This window comes from Thamnophis sirtalis, unplaced genomic scaffold, assembly GCF_051295495.1.
Source record: "Thamnophis sirtalis isolate CommonGarterSnake01/CBP01778 unplaced genomic scaffold, rThaSir2_p1.2 scaffold_6, whole genome shotgun sequence".
Lineage (NCBI taxonomy): Eukaryota > Metazoa > Chordata > Lepidosauria > Squamata > Natricidae > Thamnophis > Thamnophis sirtalis.
In genome coordinates, this window is record NW_028261386.1 from 35,244,924 (window position 1) to 35,266,836 (window position 21,913).

Here is a 21,913-nt window from a genome sequence, read left to right on the forward strand (position 1 = left end):
AAGCATTTCTCTCTTTGCTTCTGTAGCGGTTTTTCCCAAGGTGGCTTGTAAAGCAAAATTATGTGAAAGGTATTACTCTTAAAATTATCAGTCATTAAAATACGTGTGAGAAATTAAAGAGCCAGCATTAAGGATGAAAATTGTAATTAAAAGGTCTTCTAAATGGCCTATAATACTAGAAGACTATTGGCAGGAAGAAAATTCAGTAAAGTGAGATCTTTCACTGCAAAGAAAATCCTACCAAACTGAAGATCAGTCGTGCTCCGTGCATGATCAAGATGGCAACTGGCAATTCTGAGACTGTGGAGTATTCCCAGAGCCACCTCTTTTGAAATCTCCAGGGGTCACCATAATGGTGCAAACCACCAAGCAAAAGAAGTGATTTTTCCACAACCACTTTGTAAAAGTTATTTGTTATAAATATGTGTAAGACCACTTTTACCTTTAACCATTGCTTCTTTAATCCATCCCTTGTTTTCCATCTCAAACAGCAAAATCCCAGTCCTTCCCAGTTTGGTAGTTCAACTGCATTAGTAACTGATCTATCAGTCAATTATCAGTATTATTTCTGGAATATTGGTGGTTATTGAAAGAACTACAGTACCTAAAAGGTAAAGCCCCCCCCCCAAAAAAAAACCCTACAGCCACTGCTAGAATTTTTCTATTGTATGTATTTAACTGCAATTTACACTTCAAATTGCTCCCTCACTACTTACTTTTTAAAGCAGAAATAGGTGTGGGTATTTGCCTGTCTTCTGACTCAGCATTTATCTGTTTAAGTGCAGCTGGACCTGAAGGTTTGTACATGATGTTAACTCATAAAATCCTTTCGTTTTGGCCTTGCATGTTTTGGGAACTTAGCCAATTGTGGCTAAATTCAGTAAACATGATAAATTAATTCATACCTTCACCCAAAGTGTGAACACAGCTTAAGAGTTGTTTGATGGGAGAAAAGTAGTTTGCCAATTAAACTCTTGCTTTGCATCTAAAAAAATCCCAACTTCAGTCCATAAGATCTCCAAGTTGCCATCTAAATGCTGGAGAAAAATCATACTGATCTACATCAACCATTGCTCTGACTAGACAGTTCCCTAAAAGTCGGGGGGGGGAGTTTTTAGGGCAGTTCCCTAAAAAAATAAAATAAAAGCTGTGCTGCATGAAAAGCTTCAACTGCATATCAAATTCTCATGCAGCAAGAGTGAGGAATCTCTGCCCCACCCTTTGGAAAGTCCAGGAACACATTGCATCCTCCATGACCACTGCATTCTTGGCTGTTTGAAAACCTATGATTTATGGAGGATTGAGCATCCCACAAATCTGGTTACTTTTAGGCAATCTTGAACAAACTTCAACTTAAGTATTTTTCTATTTATTAAAAGAAAATACTACCTGCCATTTTGCAGGCTGGAAACAATAAACAAACACATTTTGTTTTTGAGAAGTTGTTAGAACTGAGGTATTATCCCTAGGGAAATTCCTGCAATTTTTATTTCCTTGTCTTTCTCTCATTATATTATATTATTGAAAGAAATCTCTAAATGATTATACTTCAGACACATGAAGAATGATGGGTTTTATACTTACCCTACATTGATCACAATTCCCTTTTCTCTCTTTTGGCTCAGGTTTTTAATTTAGATGCTGCACAAGCAATTTAAAAGGTCTATTATCCTGAGAACTATTGGACAGCATTTGGCAACAGTGAAAAACAGAAAACTTAGATGCTGTCAGGATGCCATCAGGAAGCCCTATATCTATATTGGATATGTGTGTGTTTCTATACATAAAACAAGAGTATTCTTTTTAAAATAATTTTATTGATTTTTTTAAAAAAATAATAAAAGACAAGACAAACTAAACACAGAAAGGAAAAGAAAACTAAATAGAGAATAGAAAGAAGAGGCAAGAATCTTTGTTAAAATCAAGCTATACTGAAGATCATTCTCTCCTCCAATAAAATATATGGAAAAGTCTCACATTGGAGAATAATGTGCATCTGTATCAAGGAATGTGTTTATGTAGATAAACTTAAAATGATATCAGGAGGACAGTGGGTGAGTAGCCTCAATTGCTAACTGCTTTGACCTTGCCAGTTGCTGTCAGTCAGAATTCAGAAGGTTATCTGTGCCAGAATGGCTGGGGGGGGGAATTTGGGCAACTCTGCCTTAGCAGCTCCATAAACTGCTAAGTATAGGACTTTCCTGATCCTGAGATCCTGTAACTAAATGTGTTATTCTTAAAGCTAAACCCAATCGAAGAATATGTTCCTACTCTGAACATTTTCTAAGGGCTGTCAGTGAATTGTTGATATTGCAACTTATCTTGCAAAGAGAACAGTGGGGCTAAAAGGCAATCAGATCACAGGTAAGCTAATCAAAGGGTAATTTCTTATTTTAAAAACAATATGACTAGAACTACTAGAATAAAACTAGCCTTTGTTCAGTTCATCATCTCTTGATCCTACTTGCTTGATGGACCTCTGGGCCAATGTTTGGGAATGAGATAGCTTTGGGTATCCTGGTGGGAGTCCTGAGCAATATTCAACACCATTAATCATGGCAGCCTTCTGGCAGCCTGGAATTTTGTTCCACCTGATAGTGAGACTAAAGATAAATGTGCCACTTTCTCTAGTATACTGTGATGTGGAGGATGTATGGGTTGCATGTTGTTTCATGGCTTATTCCTGATGCATACTGCCCAAGCTAACCTTTGTCATGGTCTCATCAGATCCCCATTCAGAGGAAGAGGAGTTGGGAACCAGGACCATCAGACAGGGATGGCTCATCTCCCCTGGAATGTCTGGGGAGTCCAGGGGCTGAGGACGATGATGTCCCAGGTCCCTCTGGCATTGGAGGCAACCAGATGCGGAGCTGCCTCTCCTCACAGACACAGGGGAGAATCAGATGCAGATAGGCAGTGGTGATGAGAGGCAGCAGATCCCCTCTGATGAGGAATAGCTACCTCCCCCTCTCAATCTGAGGGCAAAGAGTAGAGCAGAGGGATTTCAAAGGAGGTCTGTGAGACTACTGACCCACCCCTTCTCACAAGAAACACCTGGCTTGAGCTTATTTAATCAGAGGTAAGGATGAGGTGTCTTTATTGGGAACAATTGTTTTGCCTTGCCACACACTTACCAGCCTTGGAAAAAAACACCTCTGCTTTGGATCGTGTTTCTACCCTGTAGACTCTGAACCTTGCCTTGTGGGTCTTGAACCTTGTTTAGACTTCTGGACCTTGCCTTGTAGGCTTACACCTTACTTTTGGACTATGGACTTCCTCCCTGCCTTGTAACTGGTTCTTGTTTTTGATTGTGGGACTATGTTGCACTGACTGTGGGTGGCTGCCTTTGGGAACGTTTGGGGTGGAACTTTAGCAGCTGCATCAGGGCATTTATCATGGGATAGCAGAGCAATAAATGATTTTATTGAAGCCTGCATCTGCCTAGGTGCCCTGCTCATAACAAGCTTCTACTGTGGTTTGAATTTCTACTCAAACCTGTTAAGTTGCAAGCAAGAGCAGGTAAAAAGAGAACAAACTAGGAATTGATAAAACCCACGAATGTTTTGTCATATGCAGGATGGACCTTGACTTGTTTCTGGCTTTTTCAATATACCGTAGCATAGTATGATCACAGCTTAACAGTCAGTAAAGTTTGATAGTGTTTCTCATGCTCTTTTCGATCTATTCTTCAAACTGCTACTTAAATTGGTGCTTTCCAATGAACTGCAAAGCAGCACCCATGTATAAGAATGAAACTCCAACATTTGCAAATACTGTAAAATGATAAAGCTCCTTCATTGAAGATATATTCATAATTTATAAGTATAATATTATAACATCATATATAACATTGGCTCATTGTGGATTGCCTGGTACTGTGGTTGATATTGGGACTCTTGGGACTGAGATAAAGTGATTGGCCCAGCCAGCTTTCATGCCTAAGGGAAGACTAGAAACTGGCTCAAATGAGCACCTTGACCACTACATACTGGCTCTTTCATTCTCATAAAAACACATACAAATACATGGATTAAAGGAAGGAAAGAAGGGAGGGAGAGAAAGAGAGAAAGAGAGAAAGAGAGAAAGAGAGAAAGAGAGAAAGAGAGAAAGAGAGAAAGAGAGAAAGAGAGAAAGAGAGAAAGAGAGAAAGAGAGAAAGAGAGAAAGAGAGAAAGAGAGAAGGAGAGAAGGAGAGAAGGAGAGAAGGAGAGAAGGAGAGAAGGAGAGAAGGAGAGAAGGAAAGAAAGGAAAGAAAGAAGGAAAGAAAGAAGGAAAGAAGGAAAGAAAGAAGGAAAGAAGGAAAGAAAGAAGGAAAGAAGGAAAGAAAGAAGGAAAGAAAGAAGGAAAGAAAGAAGGAAAGAAAGAAAGAAAGAAAGAAAGAAAGAAGGAAAGAAAGAAGGAAAGAAAGAAAGAAAGAAAGAAAGAAAGAAAGAAAGAAAAGCAAGCACCAGGACAACTCAATGAGGACATTATATACTGACTGTGGAATTATAGCTGATGTTCTTGGAAGGAGATATGGAAAACTGGGAGTAAAGGCAGGGAAAATAGAGCAGAACTTGTGGTCTTTTGCTATAGCTAGTCCCCTATACTGGGAGCTTTTTACTGGTAATAGTTTGCTGTGGGTTCCATTATGTATCCACAAACAAAAAAGATAAGCTCATTTCCATTCATGTCTCATCTAAGGAAACTAATACACGGTAGAGCTGTTTCAGAATTTGCCAGCTGGAGGAATAAGTAACGAGATATCTATTTCTTTACAGAAATTCTAATAAAAATATAGATCTCAGTTTGTCATTTAAAAACCAAATGTGAATTGTGTTTCTAACACATCCTTCTTGTTGCCTAGCCTCAAGCTTTCTTTGTGAAATACATGTATAATCTCATTACAGTGTTATTACACTTTCAGTTTTGATTAGGAATTTTTCAGTTCAGTCGGTCTGCAAGCCTGCAAACATGCTTGTGGAAGAAATTAGCAATTTCTTTCAAATCCACAATGATGCATTGCACCAATATGCTCTCAGTTTATAACTATAGAAAAGGGGAAATTAGCAAGACACTTTGCATGGATTTGCTGGAGAATGAATCGACACTTCTGTAGATAACATAATGGAACATGTCCTTAATGCAAGAATACAAATGCCTTTAAAACGTAAATCAGAGTTAATTATGCTTCCATCGATTCTTAACTGGGAACTTAAAAAGTTTTAATGCCACAGTTAAAAAACTGCCAATAAGATCTGACTTTGGTTTGTGACAACCTGCTGCAATAGCAGAATGATGATACATTTGAATGGTTTGCATCTCTCCAACATAAAATATGTTTGTGCTGCAATTTCAGAATATAAAAGTTCTATAGCAAAAGATCAGAAGTTCTGCTTTCAAAATTCTAAGAAAAGCCTTTTCTACTTAGATCAGTGGTGCATCCCAATTCAGAATAGGCCACCCCTCCTTGGATTCAACCATTGCATCAAACTATGATGTTTTCTTAACCATGGTTTTGCAATGGAGTCACAATTATGCTAATATGTGATCTTAGACTGCCAGAAACCTTACATAGTTTTAGACAGGGCCTTTCCAGACCTACCTAGGGATGTCAAGCACTGAAATTGAATGTAATGTAGACTTATGAATTATGTATCTCAGCAGACATCATTTGGTTTCAATCGCTCTGTGGTAGAGACCAATTCTTGGTGTTATCATCCTCTTTTATTCACTGCTAAGCAGCTGCACCTGAATTAGACCATTTAAAAGTCATAGAAATGTTAGCATTCTTGCTCCGAATGGGGCAGCTTTAAGGTGAATGTTCTCTCCCCTCCAGGCAGAGCCTCCATCTTATCATTTTTGTCACAATCTCTGCCTTTTTTTTTACCATATCCTCCAGATGCCCCTACTTCCCTCTCTTTCTTGTATTTCCCTTCTAGCAAATTTACTAGATTTTCTACAACAGTGTTTCTCAACCTTGGCAGCTGGCTGGGGAATACTGGAATTTGAGGTCCACACCTGTTAAAGTTGCTGAAGAAACATGGATACAAAAGTGAGTGCCAGGCATGAAAGGAATACATTGGCATGGCTTGTTTATATAGAAAGAGTGAATAAATGACTGAGTTGCAAAACTAATATATGGAGGAAGAGTCAATAGGTCAAGAGGGAGGGAAAGACTGAGAGCTTTTCTTGTATGGAGCTGAACTCTATACATTTTAAAGTTACTACGGTGGAGAAACACTCACTTAGATATCAACTTCCGCAAAGCCGTTAAAACCTGGCTGTTTCAACAGGCCTGGGGCTAAAGAGCTGTTGCCCCCGTCTCGAATGGTATGACTGTTGTGTGTTTTTAAATTATGTATTGTTATGTTTCGTCTTTTATTTTTTGTCTGTACCCCCCTTCCCTGATTTGAATTGTGAGCCGCCCTGAGTCCCCTTCGGGGGAAAAGGGCAGCATATAAATATAATAAAATAAAATAAAATAAAATCAACTGTTCCCGATTGTTCTCCCATCTTAGTTGTAACCAGATCTAATCTTGCTTAACTTCCAAGCCCAGACAAGGTCACCTAGGAGTTACTATTTGCTGAGATATCCCATTTGGTCTTTGGATCTAATTGTTCAATTAGGAAGTAGCAATTAGGAATATGGGAAGTAGTGATCCCCAATATTTTTGAATATGAAGTAAGCATTTTACCTTTGCACCAAACAATCCAGATTTATAGCTACACTAAAAATGCTACTAATTTGCCCACACAGACCTATCATTTGATCTCCCTTTTTTTAAAAAAAACACAGTATTTTTTCAAAGGGAATTGTATTTATTCTGTGCTGCATCCACAATCACCTCCTACACTGATAGCTTACTATGACAACTGGTCTTTTAAGCTTTGCTCCCTGTACTTCTTACCAACTAAAAAATGTGTTTACACAAAAACTGGTAACAGCTACCAATTTAACAGTCTTCAGATGGGGGTTATGACTTTACTCTAAATAGAGATGGGTGTTATTGATGGTCATAGAACTATCTCCCAGCAATTAAGAAGATAATCATTTTAGTTCAGGTTCTATGCCTTCTGAAAGTAGATTGTCTATGCTGCTTATGAGGGAAGAAGCATGAAAAATGGACTTTTAGATAGCCATATATAGTATATATTACATTTCTTGGGGGGGGGGGAGATAGTATATTTTAAAACAAAAATATATTTTGCCTATAATTATAAATGTGACCAATCTTCTGTTCCACACTCAACTACAAATCACATTTTTTTTTAAAAAAATGGAACGATAAATAATGAAAGTTTACTATGGAGACCAAGCTCAGTCTCGTTGGACTCCGAAACTCATGGGCTCAAAAGATACATGTCTGCAGTGATATATGAAGCTGGTTCACACCAGCCTGTGAGAGCCGACTAATATTTTTGGAATTTTTTCAAGCCAGTTGAACTCAATGCTGAGATACTCGGCGCACTATTGTCAGCTTGGTGGCTAGCAGCATCAATGGAGCTGGAAGAGCTAATAGTTAAATAGTTCTATTGCTTTTTATGAGCACTCCTAAAGTCTCTGGTGAGCCACTGTGAGAAACAAAATATTTGCCTCAGACAGGCCTTGGCAGCAGGGGTATTCTTGTATTTTTATGTGCCACCCCTCCAGAGATAATGTCTCCAGAGATTATGTCAAAGTTGCTATTTCTTGTCTTTGCCCACTATGATTTACAAGATATGTTTTCCATTTTTTGTCATCAAAATGTTTTCAGTTTTTTATATTGATTTCAATTGCTGTAAGCCTTCCTGAGTGACTTATGTGCGTTTGGAGGAAGGAATAAGGGGAAATTGGTGTGCAAGAGTGGGGGGGGAGGGATATACACACACATACACACACACACATAATTTACTGATTCGTACAAATCAAATGGAGCTTGAGCAATAAACACAGTAATTTTCAACACTGGATTTTTTATACAGTCACATACTTTGTTCAGGTGAATTTTTTTCAGAGCACAAAAATTTCAATATTTCCTTACTGAATTTTACAAAGCAGTTTTTAAAAATACTGCAGATATTTCTGAAACTTTCACCACTCTGCATCTCCAATGGCTTTGGAGAAAATGTAGTCCTTTCCCCCAAAGCACATCACACCATCTTTCAAGTAGAATTTCCATCTGTTCTTGCTTCGCTGAACCTAATGAAAGACAAAATATCAGCTCCCTCAGTCATGGCTTTGAAAACATTTGCATCCTGGTGATTAGAAGGTCCACTAACAGAAAAGATATTTTCTTTTATAAGCAATGAGAAAGTTACTTGATGTTCCAGTCCAATATTAGAACCAAAACCAAGGTGGGGCAAGTCAACAATGCAAACCTTACAGTAATTTAGAAACAAGAAAAACACTGCAGAAAGAAACCTCCGGTTATAATTCCAGTCATGATATCTTCTGGGATACTCTATTAATATGTCCTCCATTTTGGCTCCTGATTATGCTCATTTAGGTTTATGGGGCTGAGAAAACCCTCATACATTTTCACTGGGTGGCAAATTTTACTGTTCCTCTCAATTTGCTGTTCTCTCTCTCTCTCTCTCTCTCTCTCTCTCTCTCTCTCTCTCTCTCTCCCTCTCCCTCTCCCTCTCTCCCTCTCTCCCTCTCTCCCTCTCTCCCTCTCTCCCTCTCTCCCTCTCCCTCCCTCTCCCTCCCTCTCCCTCCCTCTCTCCCATAATGTAAGGGACAGCACTTGCATGATTTTCAAGGCAGGACCTCAAAAAAGTGCTGAGAAATCACATTAAAGATGCTTTCTGCCTTTCTCACAGACATCAAGCTACTATTCTCAAGATTCTCCTGGGCAATTGAGAAAAGTGTTACATCAGTTCACCTTGGTGGTGTGCATAGATTTTTTTGAACATCACTTGGGCCTTTATGAGTTACTCTTTTCCTCTCTCACTTAATCAGAATTGTCCCATCCCAAGCAAGCTTTTGGAAATAAGCCTTGCCAGCTCTGAAGCAGAGAGAAATGAAGCACCGACACCTGTTCAAACACCTGTTCATTTCTGTTATGCCAAGATCTGTTTTCCATTTATCTAATTCTTTCCTTATCTCCCCAGCCTCGTGTTATCAAAAATGTAGTGTGTCTAAAGGAACATGCCCATGATAACCAGTTATCTAGCATTATGGGGAAAATTCACACAAGATGACTAGATTTCTTAATGAATAAAAAGGTCCAATTCTTTTAAAGAACGGCAACCTTTAACCACATGGTTCTACTCAGTTTTCATTCTATTTGCATGGCTTTCTGAAACCACAGCAAGCATATGAAAAGATTTCAGCTGCACAATTCCATAAAAAGACAACATACAACTGAAAAGGTCATCATTCACCATAGGCTTGTTGTCACATTTTTTGCTGTAATCTTTCACTAGTTCATGGGCATGGGGATTAATAAGCATGCTATTCAATTATATAAATATAAGAGAGGATTCATATTAACGCAGAGTTAAGCAAGCATGTTATTTGGTTACTTCTATGTCAGTTTTTGTATACAACATATATTTGGGCACCGAACCCACAGAATCTATTTTTAACTACATGCCTAAAGTATAAATGTATTAGGGGCTTGCCCCAATCTGGCACTATGGAACTAGGTAAAAATATCTGTTATCGTCTCAAATTTTCCAACACCAGGAAATAAGAACTCCTGATATATTTGATGTTTTAAGGAAGGCTGACTTGAAGTCTCAGAGGTCATTTAAAAAGAAAAAAATACTTAAACGTACCTTGTCATATTGGCATACAATTATATTATCAGTGTCAAAAACATCAGGTGTTTCTTGCTCACTAACATCATCATCGGAATTTAAAGGATCCTGCAAAGAAACAAACGCCCCAGAAGTTTAACCTAAAAAGTTTGGACTAACATTTAACTATTTTATTAAAATAGAATGCACCTAACTGTTATTGTAGTATACTGCAGTACAGGAATAGAGAGAGCTATTATATAGGATATTTTAGTTCTTGCCTCTACAACAAGGATCAAGCAAATTCACAGAATTCTCTTGTCTACTTTGGTACCTAATGCAAAATCTGCAAAGCAGGGTATAGCTCAGGCAGCATCACAAATGGTTGCCAGACTCTACAAATGTACCTGGCACCAAACAGAACACATCACTTCCTCAAAGGGTCTGTTGTGCTTTTTTCAAGTAAAAATTCAGGAAATTGCCCTGCATCCGTACTATACCTATAGCAGCTATGTTGCAGCATGCACTTTACTGAACATTATATCTATTCTTTCAATTTTACAGATATTAAACAGAGCTCTCAGACAAAACTATTCTTCCCCAAAAGAACTGCTGTCTGCTTTCTTTCTATATAAAAAAGAACATTCTGAGGGTTTAGCAATAAATGACTTCAGATTACTTTTTCTGCTAATACAGTTCAGCTTTCCCCACTTTCATCCTTCAAAAGATGTGTGTCCTGTCTCAATTACTTCTCCACTCCCCTTTCTGCCTTCTGGAAGGTAAATTCTGTACACTTCATTTTTATTAACCAGGCTTTTGCACATTTTCCCAATTAAATGTATTTCAGCACCAATACTCAATATTTTAAAAAACAAAATGCAAAATTGTTTCTGTGGAACCAGGACAGGGAACAGCTTTGGGATTTGCAGGGATCAAATTAATCTATGTTGTGCACACACAGTTGCCAGAAGCAATAAGATACAAGTTATTTCCAAGAAGTTGCAAATCTAACTAAAAGAGAGCATACAATGAGTTAGTGTCTTGGCCAGAGATGAACACTGCAAATTTATAATCCCCCTCAAGCTAGATGATGTATAAACAATACATGTAGATTTCCCATTATTGTAACACAGACAGTCAACTTATGACCACACATGAGGCCAAAATTTATGTTGCCCAAAATTAATGTTTCACTTAGTTTTGCCCTCATTTTATGACTTTTCTTGCCATAGTTGTTGAGGGAATTGCTGCAGTTGTTATGTTAGTAGCATGGCTGTTAAGTAAATCTGGCTTCCACATTGACTTTGCTTGCCAGATCATCACAAAAGGTGATCACATGACCTTGGGACATTGTAGCCATCATAAATATGAGTTAGTTGCCAAGCATCTGAATTTTAATCACATGACTATGGGGATACTCCAATGGTCATAAGTATGAAAAATTGTCATGTCACTTTTTCAGTGCTGTTGTAACTTTGAGTAGTTACTAAACAAATTGTTGTAAGTCTAGGACTGTCTGTACACTATCTGCATGACACATGTATCCAATTGTGAGCATTAGATTTGAATGGAGAGATCTGTGTTCTCCTCAAGTCCTTCTAGGGAACCTTGAAGAAATTATATGAATTTAATCTACAGAATGGATGTTTTAAGATGTGACCTGATAGCCACATTCAAATAGTAATGAAGACCTTCACACAGATGACGTGGCAAATTAGTGCTCTATTGCTACAGAGAAAAGGCAACAATCTTGTGCTGGACTCCAACACCCGTTGAGGCCCAACCTATATGGTCAATCAAGGGACCATGGAAATTATAGTCAAAAATATTGGAGGGCTCCAGGTTGCCCGTTCTTGTTTAATAAGTTTAGATTACATGAAAGGAGATCTACACTTAACATTAAGAATGATGCCCTATTCATTAGTGGAAAAGAACACCTTCATGAGAGGTCTTTATAGCAGAAATAAGGACTTAGTAATCCATCAATGGAAGAACTGGATAGCTGTCCACTTTAATTCTGTTTTCTTAATGCAAATTAAGACTATAATGCAAAAGTGAAAGCCAATCATTCTAAACATTACGTTTTACCTCTTCAACAATATCAACTGAGGATTCATCAGCATCGCTGGTACTGTTGAGAGACTGATTGTCTGAAGTGCTATTTTCACCTTCCTCTTCTTCTTCCTCATCCAGGACTTTTAAATCTTCAGCATCAATTATACCCACAAGCTCCTCATCTTCTCCATCTCTTGGACTTTCTATTTCTGCTTTGGCTGAGAGATCATTTGTTCCATCTAGTTGAATGATTTCTTCAATGTCACTGGAAATATTTTTCTGGGCCAGCAGATCTGATTCCATTTGCACACTGGTATCTAACTAAAAGGAAGTGGGGATCTGAAAGGCTATGGAGAAGCATGCAGTCAAGAGATAACATCTTTTTAAAACTACACAGTACTTCCTGCCCCCACAACACATTAAAAATATCAAGACTGTTCAACTTTGGTAAAATAAATAGATGTTTTGCTATTGTTTTAAATGAGGATGGATGGATGATTTTATTATTATAAAATTTATTTATTATTTTATTTATTAAATTTATATGCCACCTATCTCACTCTGCAAGGCAACTCTGTGATGAACCTCATTTCACATTTCTATTCAAGCTATGTATAAATGAGCCGCAGTGGCACAGTGGTTAGTGCAGCACTGCAGGTTACTTCTGCTGATCACTGGCTGCCAGCAGTTTGGCAGATCGAATCTCACCAGGCTCAAGGGTGATTCAGCCTTCCATCCTTCTGAGGTCAGTAAAATGAGGACCCAGATTGTTGGGGGCAATATGCTGACTCTGTAAAAATCCTTAGAGTGGGCTGTAAAGCACTATGAAGCGGTATATAAGTCTAAATGCTATTGCTAAATACATTCTTAAAATTATATCTACACGCTCTTTAAGAAGTTATATTAAGAATCCTTTAAAATAAAATAAAAAGCAGCAGAGTTACCTCTTCAACAAAAGAGAGGCTGGTTTCATCAGAGAGAAGGGCAGAGTCATCCAAGTCATTGCCCATAATTATCAACTCAATTATATCATCAGGTTCTGGAGGCTGTTCAACATTCACAGACAATTGTCCCCCACCAGAAGATACGCCTCCTCTTGCTTCTCTGGACCTGAGGTTGTCTACTCCAGATGGCTTTGCAACAGGAACAGTTGTAACACCTATCTGGGAAGTCTGTAAAGAACTTGAGGGCTGCAGACTTACCAGGGTCCCTACTGCAATTTCCCCCTGACTTCTGGTGGCTTCTAGTGTGGCAGCAGTAGACCCAAGCAAGTCTTTATCCCCCATCTTTAGGTGCTGGGGCACAGGCGGCTTTGAGGTCAGCAAGCTACCATTGCTGGTTTCTTGAAGAGAAGACATATTTGCCTGTATAATATTGACTGGGGCTGGCTGAGGCACCAAGGATTGCTTCCCAACTTGCTGGAATATTTGTTGAAGTGGAGTCTGAATGGCAGTGCCTCCACCAGTAGCTTGAGTGACAACCACAGGCATGTTGACTTTATACAAGTGCCCTACAAGAAGAAGAAAAAAAAGCAGAAATTGTGGATATTAGGACTATGCAGCATTTTTAGATTTAGTCCATAAAGGTTGTTCAAAGCATGCAGGGGTGAAAACACACCCGCTTTTTTAAATAGCACTTCTTTTTCCAGGACAATGTGCCAGCTGCTCAAATTCAGGAAAAGACAGGGCTCCTTCAGAAAGAGTGCACTCTAGCACCTTTCAAGAATGGAACCTGAAACGCTGCACAGCCCTAATGAAATCACCCGGCCTAATGAAATTATCTGACAGCCAACCAGAATGTCAAGTGTTTATTTGTTTTATTCCATTTACTGTATGTGGCCGCCCAGCCTGCAAGCGAGAATGACTGAACAAATATGCAACTCTTTTGCTGCTCAGACTGCTACCTCCCTCCAACCACTATCGATCAACAGTTAATTCAGCTCTGTAAAGAAGCAGAAATTGATATACAAGCAGGGGTGGTTCTAGGGAGATGGAGAAAAGTGCTCCTCCAAACTAATAGTTTGTCCCCAGTCCTCCGTTGAAATTAAAATGGATTTTTTGTGTTGTGAAGGCAAATTTGGAACAAAGCTCATGCTCCTCAAAATGCATATTGTATATTGTATTGTATTGTATTTAATAGACTTATAAACCGCCCAATCCCGAAGGACTCCGGGATTGCCCCTTCTGCATTGCCCATCCCACTGATTATTTTCCTATTGCAACACAACTGTACACAGACCAGTCTCTTTGCATTTGAAGGCTGCTCATCACATTATCACAGTATTTCACATACAGAGAGAAAGTGTGCTTGCCAGCATAGTAGCCAAATGGATAATTTTGGCCCAGTCACTTGTTCAGTAAGTCCTAGATCAGTGAAGAAGCTTTCATCCTGCAGTGGACTGATTCAGGCTAATACAGTTACACACAATTACCTGCCCACAAACATTATTTATTAATTTGGCTACAGAGGAGAAAAGGAGAAGATGAAGAAGACGAAGACGAAGACGAAGACGAAGACGAAGAAGAAGAAGATGATGATGATGATGATGAAGAAGAAGAAGAAGAAGAAGAAGCAGAAGAAGAAGAAGAAGAAGAAGAATGCTCCTTCTATCTATCTGTGGATAAATGAAAGATTGTACATTCCCTCTTCAACAAATATTCCCTTTCTTGTTTCTTACATTAGTCTTCCGCAGTTAGCCACCTGCAGATGAGCTGAAATTCAGACTCTGCATGACCATGAACTCTAAATTTATGGGCAATTGAGGAAAGTTGCACATAACTACAGCACAAATATGACACTGCCTTCATCCCATCCTCAGCCAATACGTGAAAAAGTTTTAATTCATGTTCGGTTCTCTTGATATTAAAGTATTTGCATCCCCCTTATTCTTACACTGCCACAAAAAATATTTCAGGCTTCATCCAGCCCAAAAGAGAAAAAGGCTCCATCTCTTCACCAGTAATCAGCAATCAGTGTAGACCAGTGGTTCCCAAACTTGGCAACTTTAAGACTTGTGGACTTCAACTCCCAGAATTCTGGGAGTTGAAGTCCACAAGTCTTAAAGTTGCCAAGTTTGGGAACCCCTGGCATAGACTAATTCCAAGGTTAAATTCAGACCAACAGTCGTAAGCAATACCCCAATCAAGAAACTGCCAAAGAGCCATCAGTAAACAACCCAACCAAAGTAACACCACTTTCATCCATACAGACAGGCAAGACACAGAATATTAACTGACAGAAAACAGCACTCCTTACTAGCACTGATGATGTTACCTATTTAGGGTAATGAAACGTCTGCAAGAAAACAAGCAAGCTCCGAGAGTACCAAAGATCCCTCATTTCAATCCTGAGCTACAAATATTCTCCTTTATTGATTTTAGGCTTTGTTCCCCAGTATCTTGGAAGGAAGTCAAAGAAGGGGAAAGAAGCAATAGAAGAATAAGGAGAGCAAATTTCATTCCAGCCTTGCTGTCTTAAGAGTGGTTAGCTGGACGGATAGCACTTCAACTTAGCACTGAAAAAGTATCTTACAATATCCAGAGGGCCCCATGTTAGGGAAAGCTCCCCTATATGATTTCCCATTGCCTTAAATGATCTCTAAAGCAGGGAGATCAAACTCACGTCATAATGGCATCATGATGTGATGTATCATGACTTTTCCCCCTTTGCTAAACCAAGCGTGGGCGTGGCTAGAGACTCATCCGGCCTGCAAGCCAAGAGTTTGACACCCCTGCTCTAAAGTATCCAAACTACATTTCTATTAAGGCAGAATGCACTTCCCCTCTTATCTATTGCTTCATGTTGTGCTTTTGAACTTCAGACTGTAAGAAACTCGCACTGGCTAGGATAAAGTTGCTTTCCAGCATGCAAGCTTCTTTAATTAAAATATCAGCATCAGCATTAGTCTATCAAATCATTATTGTTATTATTTTTCCCCTGTACACACACTTGTCCACACTGCAGTTTTCCCTCTCTTCAAAGAATCGGGAAAGCTGAAGATTTTCATAAGGTGGGAGAATTTCTTAAAACAAGCACTTGAATTATAAAATTCATTAAGAGGGAACCAGAACAAATAATTAGGCATTAAGTTTGCAGAAGTTTCAATTATTAACATTAACACTTCACTATTTCCCTGTTGCATTCCCTTGGTAAGTTATTGTTATTGTTATTATACTCAGTGCATAAATTATGCTCATGGCCAGTGTTTCTCAACCTCAAGAACTTTAAAATGGGTTGACTTCAAACATCCAGAATTCCCCCAACCAGCATGAAGTCCACCCATCTTAAAAAATCCTGAGGCAGAGAAACATGATGAAGGCTATACCATTAACTCTTACCAGAGGTTGTCTGAAGAGTCACACCAGGGGGTATTTGGATAGGATAGCTAAGGCCAGGAGGCAGAGAAAGGACGGCCCCACTAGACTGGGAAGACTCCTAGATAAAAGAAAGCTTATCAGGAAAAATCATTCAATATCCAAAGTTGTAGTATCCTATCTCAGAGCAGCCCATGTACTGTTTCATTAACATAAATTATGCAAGTTTATTTTCCAAAGAAATAGGAAATCGGGCATCAAAGCTTTATCTCATGTGGCAGGAAATCATGTTCAATTCTTCTTTGGTGTTATATAGACTTCCTACCTCTTTTGGAGACCTTTTCCTTATCACTGTAAGAACTATAACCACCCAGGAGGTTTAATCCTGCAAGAGGGGGTTCTTCTGATATGAAATGCCAAACAATATTTTAATTCTGCATTTCTACACTCTAGTCTCTGTGAAAAACACTTTTTTCTTTTCCTTTAGAGATCTTCAAAAAAAACCAAAACCCACCCAATCATTTAAGAATTCTATCTCCATTAAGGAGGTTTTTTTTTCCTTGAGCACAGTTGCTTGAACATGTTTCAATCATTTTAGAGGAGCTGACTGGAAAATGAAATTTAGGGAAATTGAATTGATTCTATTCATCCAACAAAGAATCTTAGAAACAGAATAATAGGGTTGGAAGGGACCTTGCAGGTCTTCTAGTCCAATCCCCTGCTCAAGCAAGGGACTCTATTCTATTTTGGACAAATGGATGTCCAGTCTCTTCTTGAATTAATCTAGTTCCATGACAGCAAATGTATGGCACGCATGCCAGAAGTAGCATGCAAAGCCATCTCTTTGGACATGTGAGCCGTCACCTCGCTCTTTCGGGTTCTGGCCAGCTGATCTTTATGCATGCGGGAGCACCAGAAACCAAAAGAGAAGCCACCCGGTGTGCATGCACACACGAGGAAAACCATCCTCCAGTTTCCAGCGCACACGCACATGGAAAGACCAGGTGGCTGGCACGCTGGGACACAGAAGAGCAAGGGGAGAAGAGCTGCCAGCCAGGATGGGCAGGCTGGGGTTTCCCTCCCTCCCCACCCAAGCAGGCTTCTTCTGCAGCCCCAGCCCTCCAGCCCATGGCACTTTACACATGTCCATGGTCCAGAACGCCTGGCTAGCTCAGGTGCACAGGGCAGAGTTTGCTGGCTGGGCACCCGCCTCACCCACTGCTCCTACTGCAAGGGGGCGGTGGTGGTTCTCATGCTCCCATTCCCAGCCAAGATGCTGGAGCAGGAGGAAAAGGAGGTGCCACTATCAGGGAGGTGCCCCAGGAGGGCCAGAGGAGAGCACAGCATGGAGACGCTGCTGAGAGGCAAGAGGCATGCTGGCCAAGAAGCAACCAGGAAGTGGGGGCTGTGCTGTCTTGTTCTCAGTGATGGGCTGGGGGGGGAGTGCTTGATCCCAGCCAGAGTTGGCACAAAACTCTCCCGCCTGCTAGCCCCCCAACCCAACCACCGGGAACGCCGACTCTTACCTCCAAGGCCAGGAAGGAGCTCTGGCTTTCCAGTGGATGGAGGCAGCATTCCTCTCCCTGTCCAGGGCTGCAGAAGCAGGTCATAGGTGGGGATGTCCCACCACCCCAACAGGGACCAGGGGGGTGGGCAGGGTGGCAGGCAGGGGGGTGGGCATGGGGGTGCAAGGACCCTCGAAAGGCCAGGTGGATCCAGCACATTCACCCCAGACAGCTGGTCTTCGTGCGTGCCTGCATGGCAGAAACCGGAAGAGGTGCATGCACGCACCGGAAACAGGAAGATCATCTGCTTTTCTGATTTCCGGCACACGCACATGCTCCCATTTCACCGCTCAGTGCCAAAAAGGTTCACGCACACTCCCGTTTTGACAACACTGATCTAGATGCATTGTTTTATTGAATTATGGAACTGGAGGCACCATCCAATTGCAGTCATAAAAGCTAAAGCTGACCCAAGCCTCTGTAGCCTTTACCCAAAGACTTCCATTGAGGGAGGTAGAAGACCTAAATATTTAATTAATGGAAGTTCCCTTGAATATTTTTGAAATACAATCCTTCCTGCATGTGTGCGCATTTATATACACCTTTGCAGTTCTTACATTAATGAAAATAAGTATATAGCTTCAGTTCTCTCTCTCTCTCGCTCCCTCCTTCTTGGTGTGTGTGTGTGTGTGTGTGTGTGTGTGTGTGTGTGTGTGTGTTTCAAGTGCTTCACCACACTCATGATGTTTTATGGGGAGTCTATTTTGTAATCCATCCATATTTTCTCACAGTTTCTACCATCTTTTTTCTTCGCAGAAAAATAATTCTGCTAACCCTCCACAAGAGTGTATTAAAGTGCAAACTGTTTTATGCCAACAAATATACAGTTGAGCAACAAAGTTTGATCTACAGGTTGGTGATCGGTGTATAACTCTTTACCCATGAGAAATGCAAGAGACTGCATAATTACCAATTATTCTTATGCAAGCAACATTTCACTTAAAATTTTATGATGAAAAACATAGTCATGCATAAAAAGAGTAATACCAAATGAATGTGAAATGAAAGGCAGAGGAAAACAAAATCACATAATGACCAATTAATAACAGAGCAGGAAAATACCAAAATGAGATTTAACTTTGCTTTATTGACTTCAGCTAGGCCTTTGACTATGTGAATCATTTGAGAATATGGAATATATTAAAGTTAGGCAGGTAATTCTCAACTTATAACCACAATTGGGACCAGACTTTGTTGTTGAGCAAAGCAGTGGTTATCCAAGATGTCATGTGACCAATTCACTCAACAACTGCAATCCCAACACTCTCGGTTGTGGTTGTTGAGTGATCTTGTAGCTGTTTAAGTGGACAATCTCCCAGGTAAGGCGGGCAGGATGTCTCAGGGTAGTGGGGAAGGTTCTGGAAGGCCCTGCAGACACCGCATAGAATTTGGGGGGTGCTGAGGACAAGACTCTCCATTTTGGTACTGCAAATCCTCCCTGAGGTGAAGAGATTTATCCTCAGCACCCCCACAACTCATGTGTGTCCTGCATCAGGTCTCCCAGAGCTGCCTCCAGTCCCCTGGGGTGCCCCATACTTTTTACCTGGGGCTTTGTCCAATTTTGGCAGAAGGTATTTTCCAGCACAGAGACTTGTGTTTCCATCCATGGCTGAATTGACATTTTCGCCTTTTCTGAAATGTTAAAATTGTATGGAAATAACAAAGTTACATACTAGTTCAGCTGCTACTGCTGGTGTTGTACAGTTAGTGAACTGACGCATTCGTCTGCCTGCAGTAACACCTAAAGGGATATTATTTAAATAAAAGATTAAATATCATTAAACATTTGCATTTTTCTTGAATTGTCTTTTCAACTTCAAGTACTTCTGATGTAAATTTGTAGCCTTATCGTTTCCCAGCAATATTTATCTATTAACCAAATTTAAATTGTTGCCCATCTCAAATGAATGCCCACTACTGAGACCGGAGTCTGAGAACAGAATTACACACATTTATAGAGGTTGCCCATATAAGAAAGTGCTTCTCTTGAATGTGTAAAATGCACATTTTATATACCCTTGGTGCATGCATTATAAACAAGGCAGACTGACATTAGAATTTGTACTTATTGTTAAAAGAGAATAAGCTCAGAAAAGTTTCGTTTATTTGTCATACTTGACCAGCATTAGAATGAGACCACTCATTCTAACTATGCTTTGTTATAAAAAGTTACTATAGCTTAGAAGGAGAATGAGCCAGATTCTCTGCTTTCCCATATCATGATAGTATTTATGATTTGTTTAGTCTATTCAACAGGCAGGAGGAGTCAGCAGGAGTAAACAAATAACAAGCAAGGAAGACTTCAAAATTCAGGCTTAGTCTGATGTGCAAATACAGCCATTACAAGTAACACTAGATTTGAAAAAGGAAACATTTCACTGAATTATTTCACCATTAGGTTCTGGCTATATTTTTATATCTACAAGAATATTTCTATTACACAATATATCAGCTGGCCACATTCTGCAGGCCAAATGTGGCCTCCAGTACCACCTCCAGTATCCAAAATCACTGCATTGAAATTCAGTGGCAAATTTGCTTTTATTCTTCTTTTTTTCATTTTTCTTTAAAAGAAATAACTTTGTAAATATTATGTTCTACTTATCTTAATGCACATTTTTAAAATAAAATATAACCCTTAAAACTCCAAACATAGAAAGCCCAAAATGGTCATCCCCACCCCCATCAGGAATGGCACATTTCTTGCAGCCCTCCAAACTCAAAACATTTTTTAAAGGCAAAAGTAGCTCTGGCAAAAAAAAATTCTCCATCATATTGTTAGCAATTAGCAATGAGTTTGATTCCTATAATTTCCCCTTAAGAGACACCGAATGATGTTGAACTTTGTATTACGTATGTCTGAAAAAGGCAAATTATTCTCTATTGTTTCCTACTCATCCCACAGCAGAAGATGCTGGAGCTGAATTGATGTCCATGCTTTCATACTGAGCAATAATTCCTCTCTAAGAGAGTCTTTGCTGAAAGAAATCAGTCATCAACCTATATTCTGCAGGGCTTGGAAGCTGGACGGAAGATGCAGAGTGAACTGGGACAGAACATGATTGTGGTGGAAGAAACCTTCAGTTGCTTTAGACTGCATCACTTTCATTTCCCAGCGCTGCAAAAAAGAAAAAAAATTAAAACACAGAGACAAAAATGGAAAAAAGATCAACCAAAGTCCTGTGAATTTTCTTCTTTTTTCATATAATTTATATTAAAAATGTTAAAAATGAGGTAAAATTTAACAATAATCAATATAAAGAAAAGAAATAAAGGAAAAAAGAAAACAATGGAAAAGCAAAAAGTGTGAGAGGATGAAAAGGAAATAGAAGTCGCTTCTGATTTTCTTCACAGCAATTACAACTATAAATACTATACAAAATTACATCGTACACTATGATTACAAAAAAAACCACCTCTTTTTTATATCTTTCTTTCTAATCATCAAATCCATAAGTTCATTTTTTCTGTTTCATGCAAAATGTCTCTAAGGGGGAAACCTTATAGATATTATGGGAAGCAGGCAGTTGCTCAAGTAACCACAGTATACACCATGTAGGGTTTTAAAGGTAACAAGCAGACCTTGAATCACACTCATCTTCGCTTAGTGTCCACAATCAAGACCAACAACACCATCACTAAATACTGCAGGCGTGAAACAGAAAATCACGTAACTGCAATTACAATCTCATTTCCATTCAATAGTTAAGTAAGATATCATGTGACCACGACTTACAATTTTATTGCCAGCTTTTCCAATGACTTTGCTTGTTGGAAGCTAGTTATGACAGTGACAGTTGTGAAAACTGTGTTCAGACAGTTTTCATGTCGATATGGGATGCCGAAACATTCTTAAATGTGAGAATTGATCACAAAGCTATTTTTTTCCCACTGTAGTAACTTTGAAAGTTTGTTAAACCGGGCAGTCATTAAGTGAGGATTACCTCTATGGGGGCATACCAAGGCATGCCTATTACTACTCATGCCACTGCATTCTGGATCAGTGGAAGCTTCAAGAGTAGCTGGGGCTGGGTGGCCTTCAAGAGCAGCCCCATGTAGAGCATATTGCAGCAGTCACAGCATTAAGGTTTGAATGAAGGGCATCCAATTTAGGAAAGGTGCAATTGGCGCACCAGATGAAGTTGTACAAAGGCCTTCCTGGCCACAGCTGACAACTGTTCTTCAAGCAGAAGCTGGGAGGTCCAGGAAGACCTTTAGACTGCATCCCAACTCTAAAAGGGAAGTGGCATCCCATCCAAGGTCAGAAATGGAATAC

At 39.6% G+C, this 21,913-nt stretch overlaps 1 protein-coding gene across 1 annotated transcript; it reads right to left on the reverse strand.

Moving 5' to 3' along the window:
• Window positions 1-7,990: 7,990 nt before the first annotated feature.
• GTF2A1L (general transcription factor IIA subunit 1 like) lies at window positions 7,991-19,985 on the reverse strand. The gene is made up of 6 exons (XM_087717564.1): window positions 19,311-19,985; window positions 16,097-16,193; window positions 12,704-13,269; window positions 11,793-12,080; window positions 9,744-9,833; window positions 7,991-8,160 (listed from the first exon to the last, which is right to left on the reverse strand). Exons 1-6 carry the CDS (start codon window positions 19,356-19,358, stop codon window positions 8,053-8,055), a joined length of 1,197 nt encoding a protein of 398 aa, XP_087573690.1. The 5' UTR covers window positions 19,359-19,985; the 3' UTR covers window positions 7,991-8,052.
• Between the last annotated feature and the right edge of the window lie 1,928 nt (window positions 19,986-21,913).

Coding starts and splice junctions, on each gene's coding strand:
- GTF2A1L (XM_087717564.1), bottom strand. CDS start 19,358: ATGCGTCAGTTCACTAACTGTACAACACCAGCAGTAGCAGCTGAACTA. Junction 16,194..19,310: donor CAGCAGTAGCAGCTGAACTA/GTATGTAACTTT, acceptor TCTTTTATCTAG/GAGTCTTCCCAGTCTAGTGG. Junction 8,161..9,743: donor TTGTATGCCAATATGACAAG/GTACGTTTAAGT, acceptor GTCTTTCATTAG/GTTCAGCGAAGCAAGAACAG.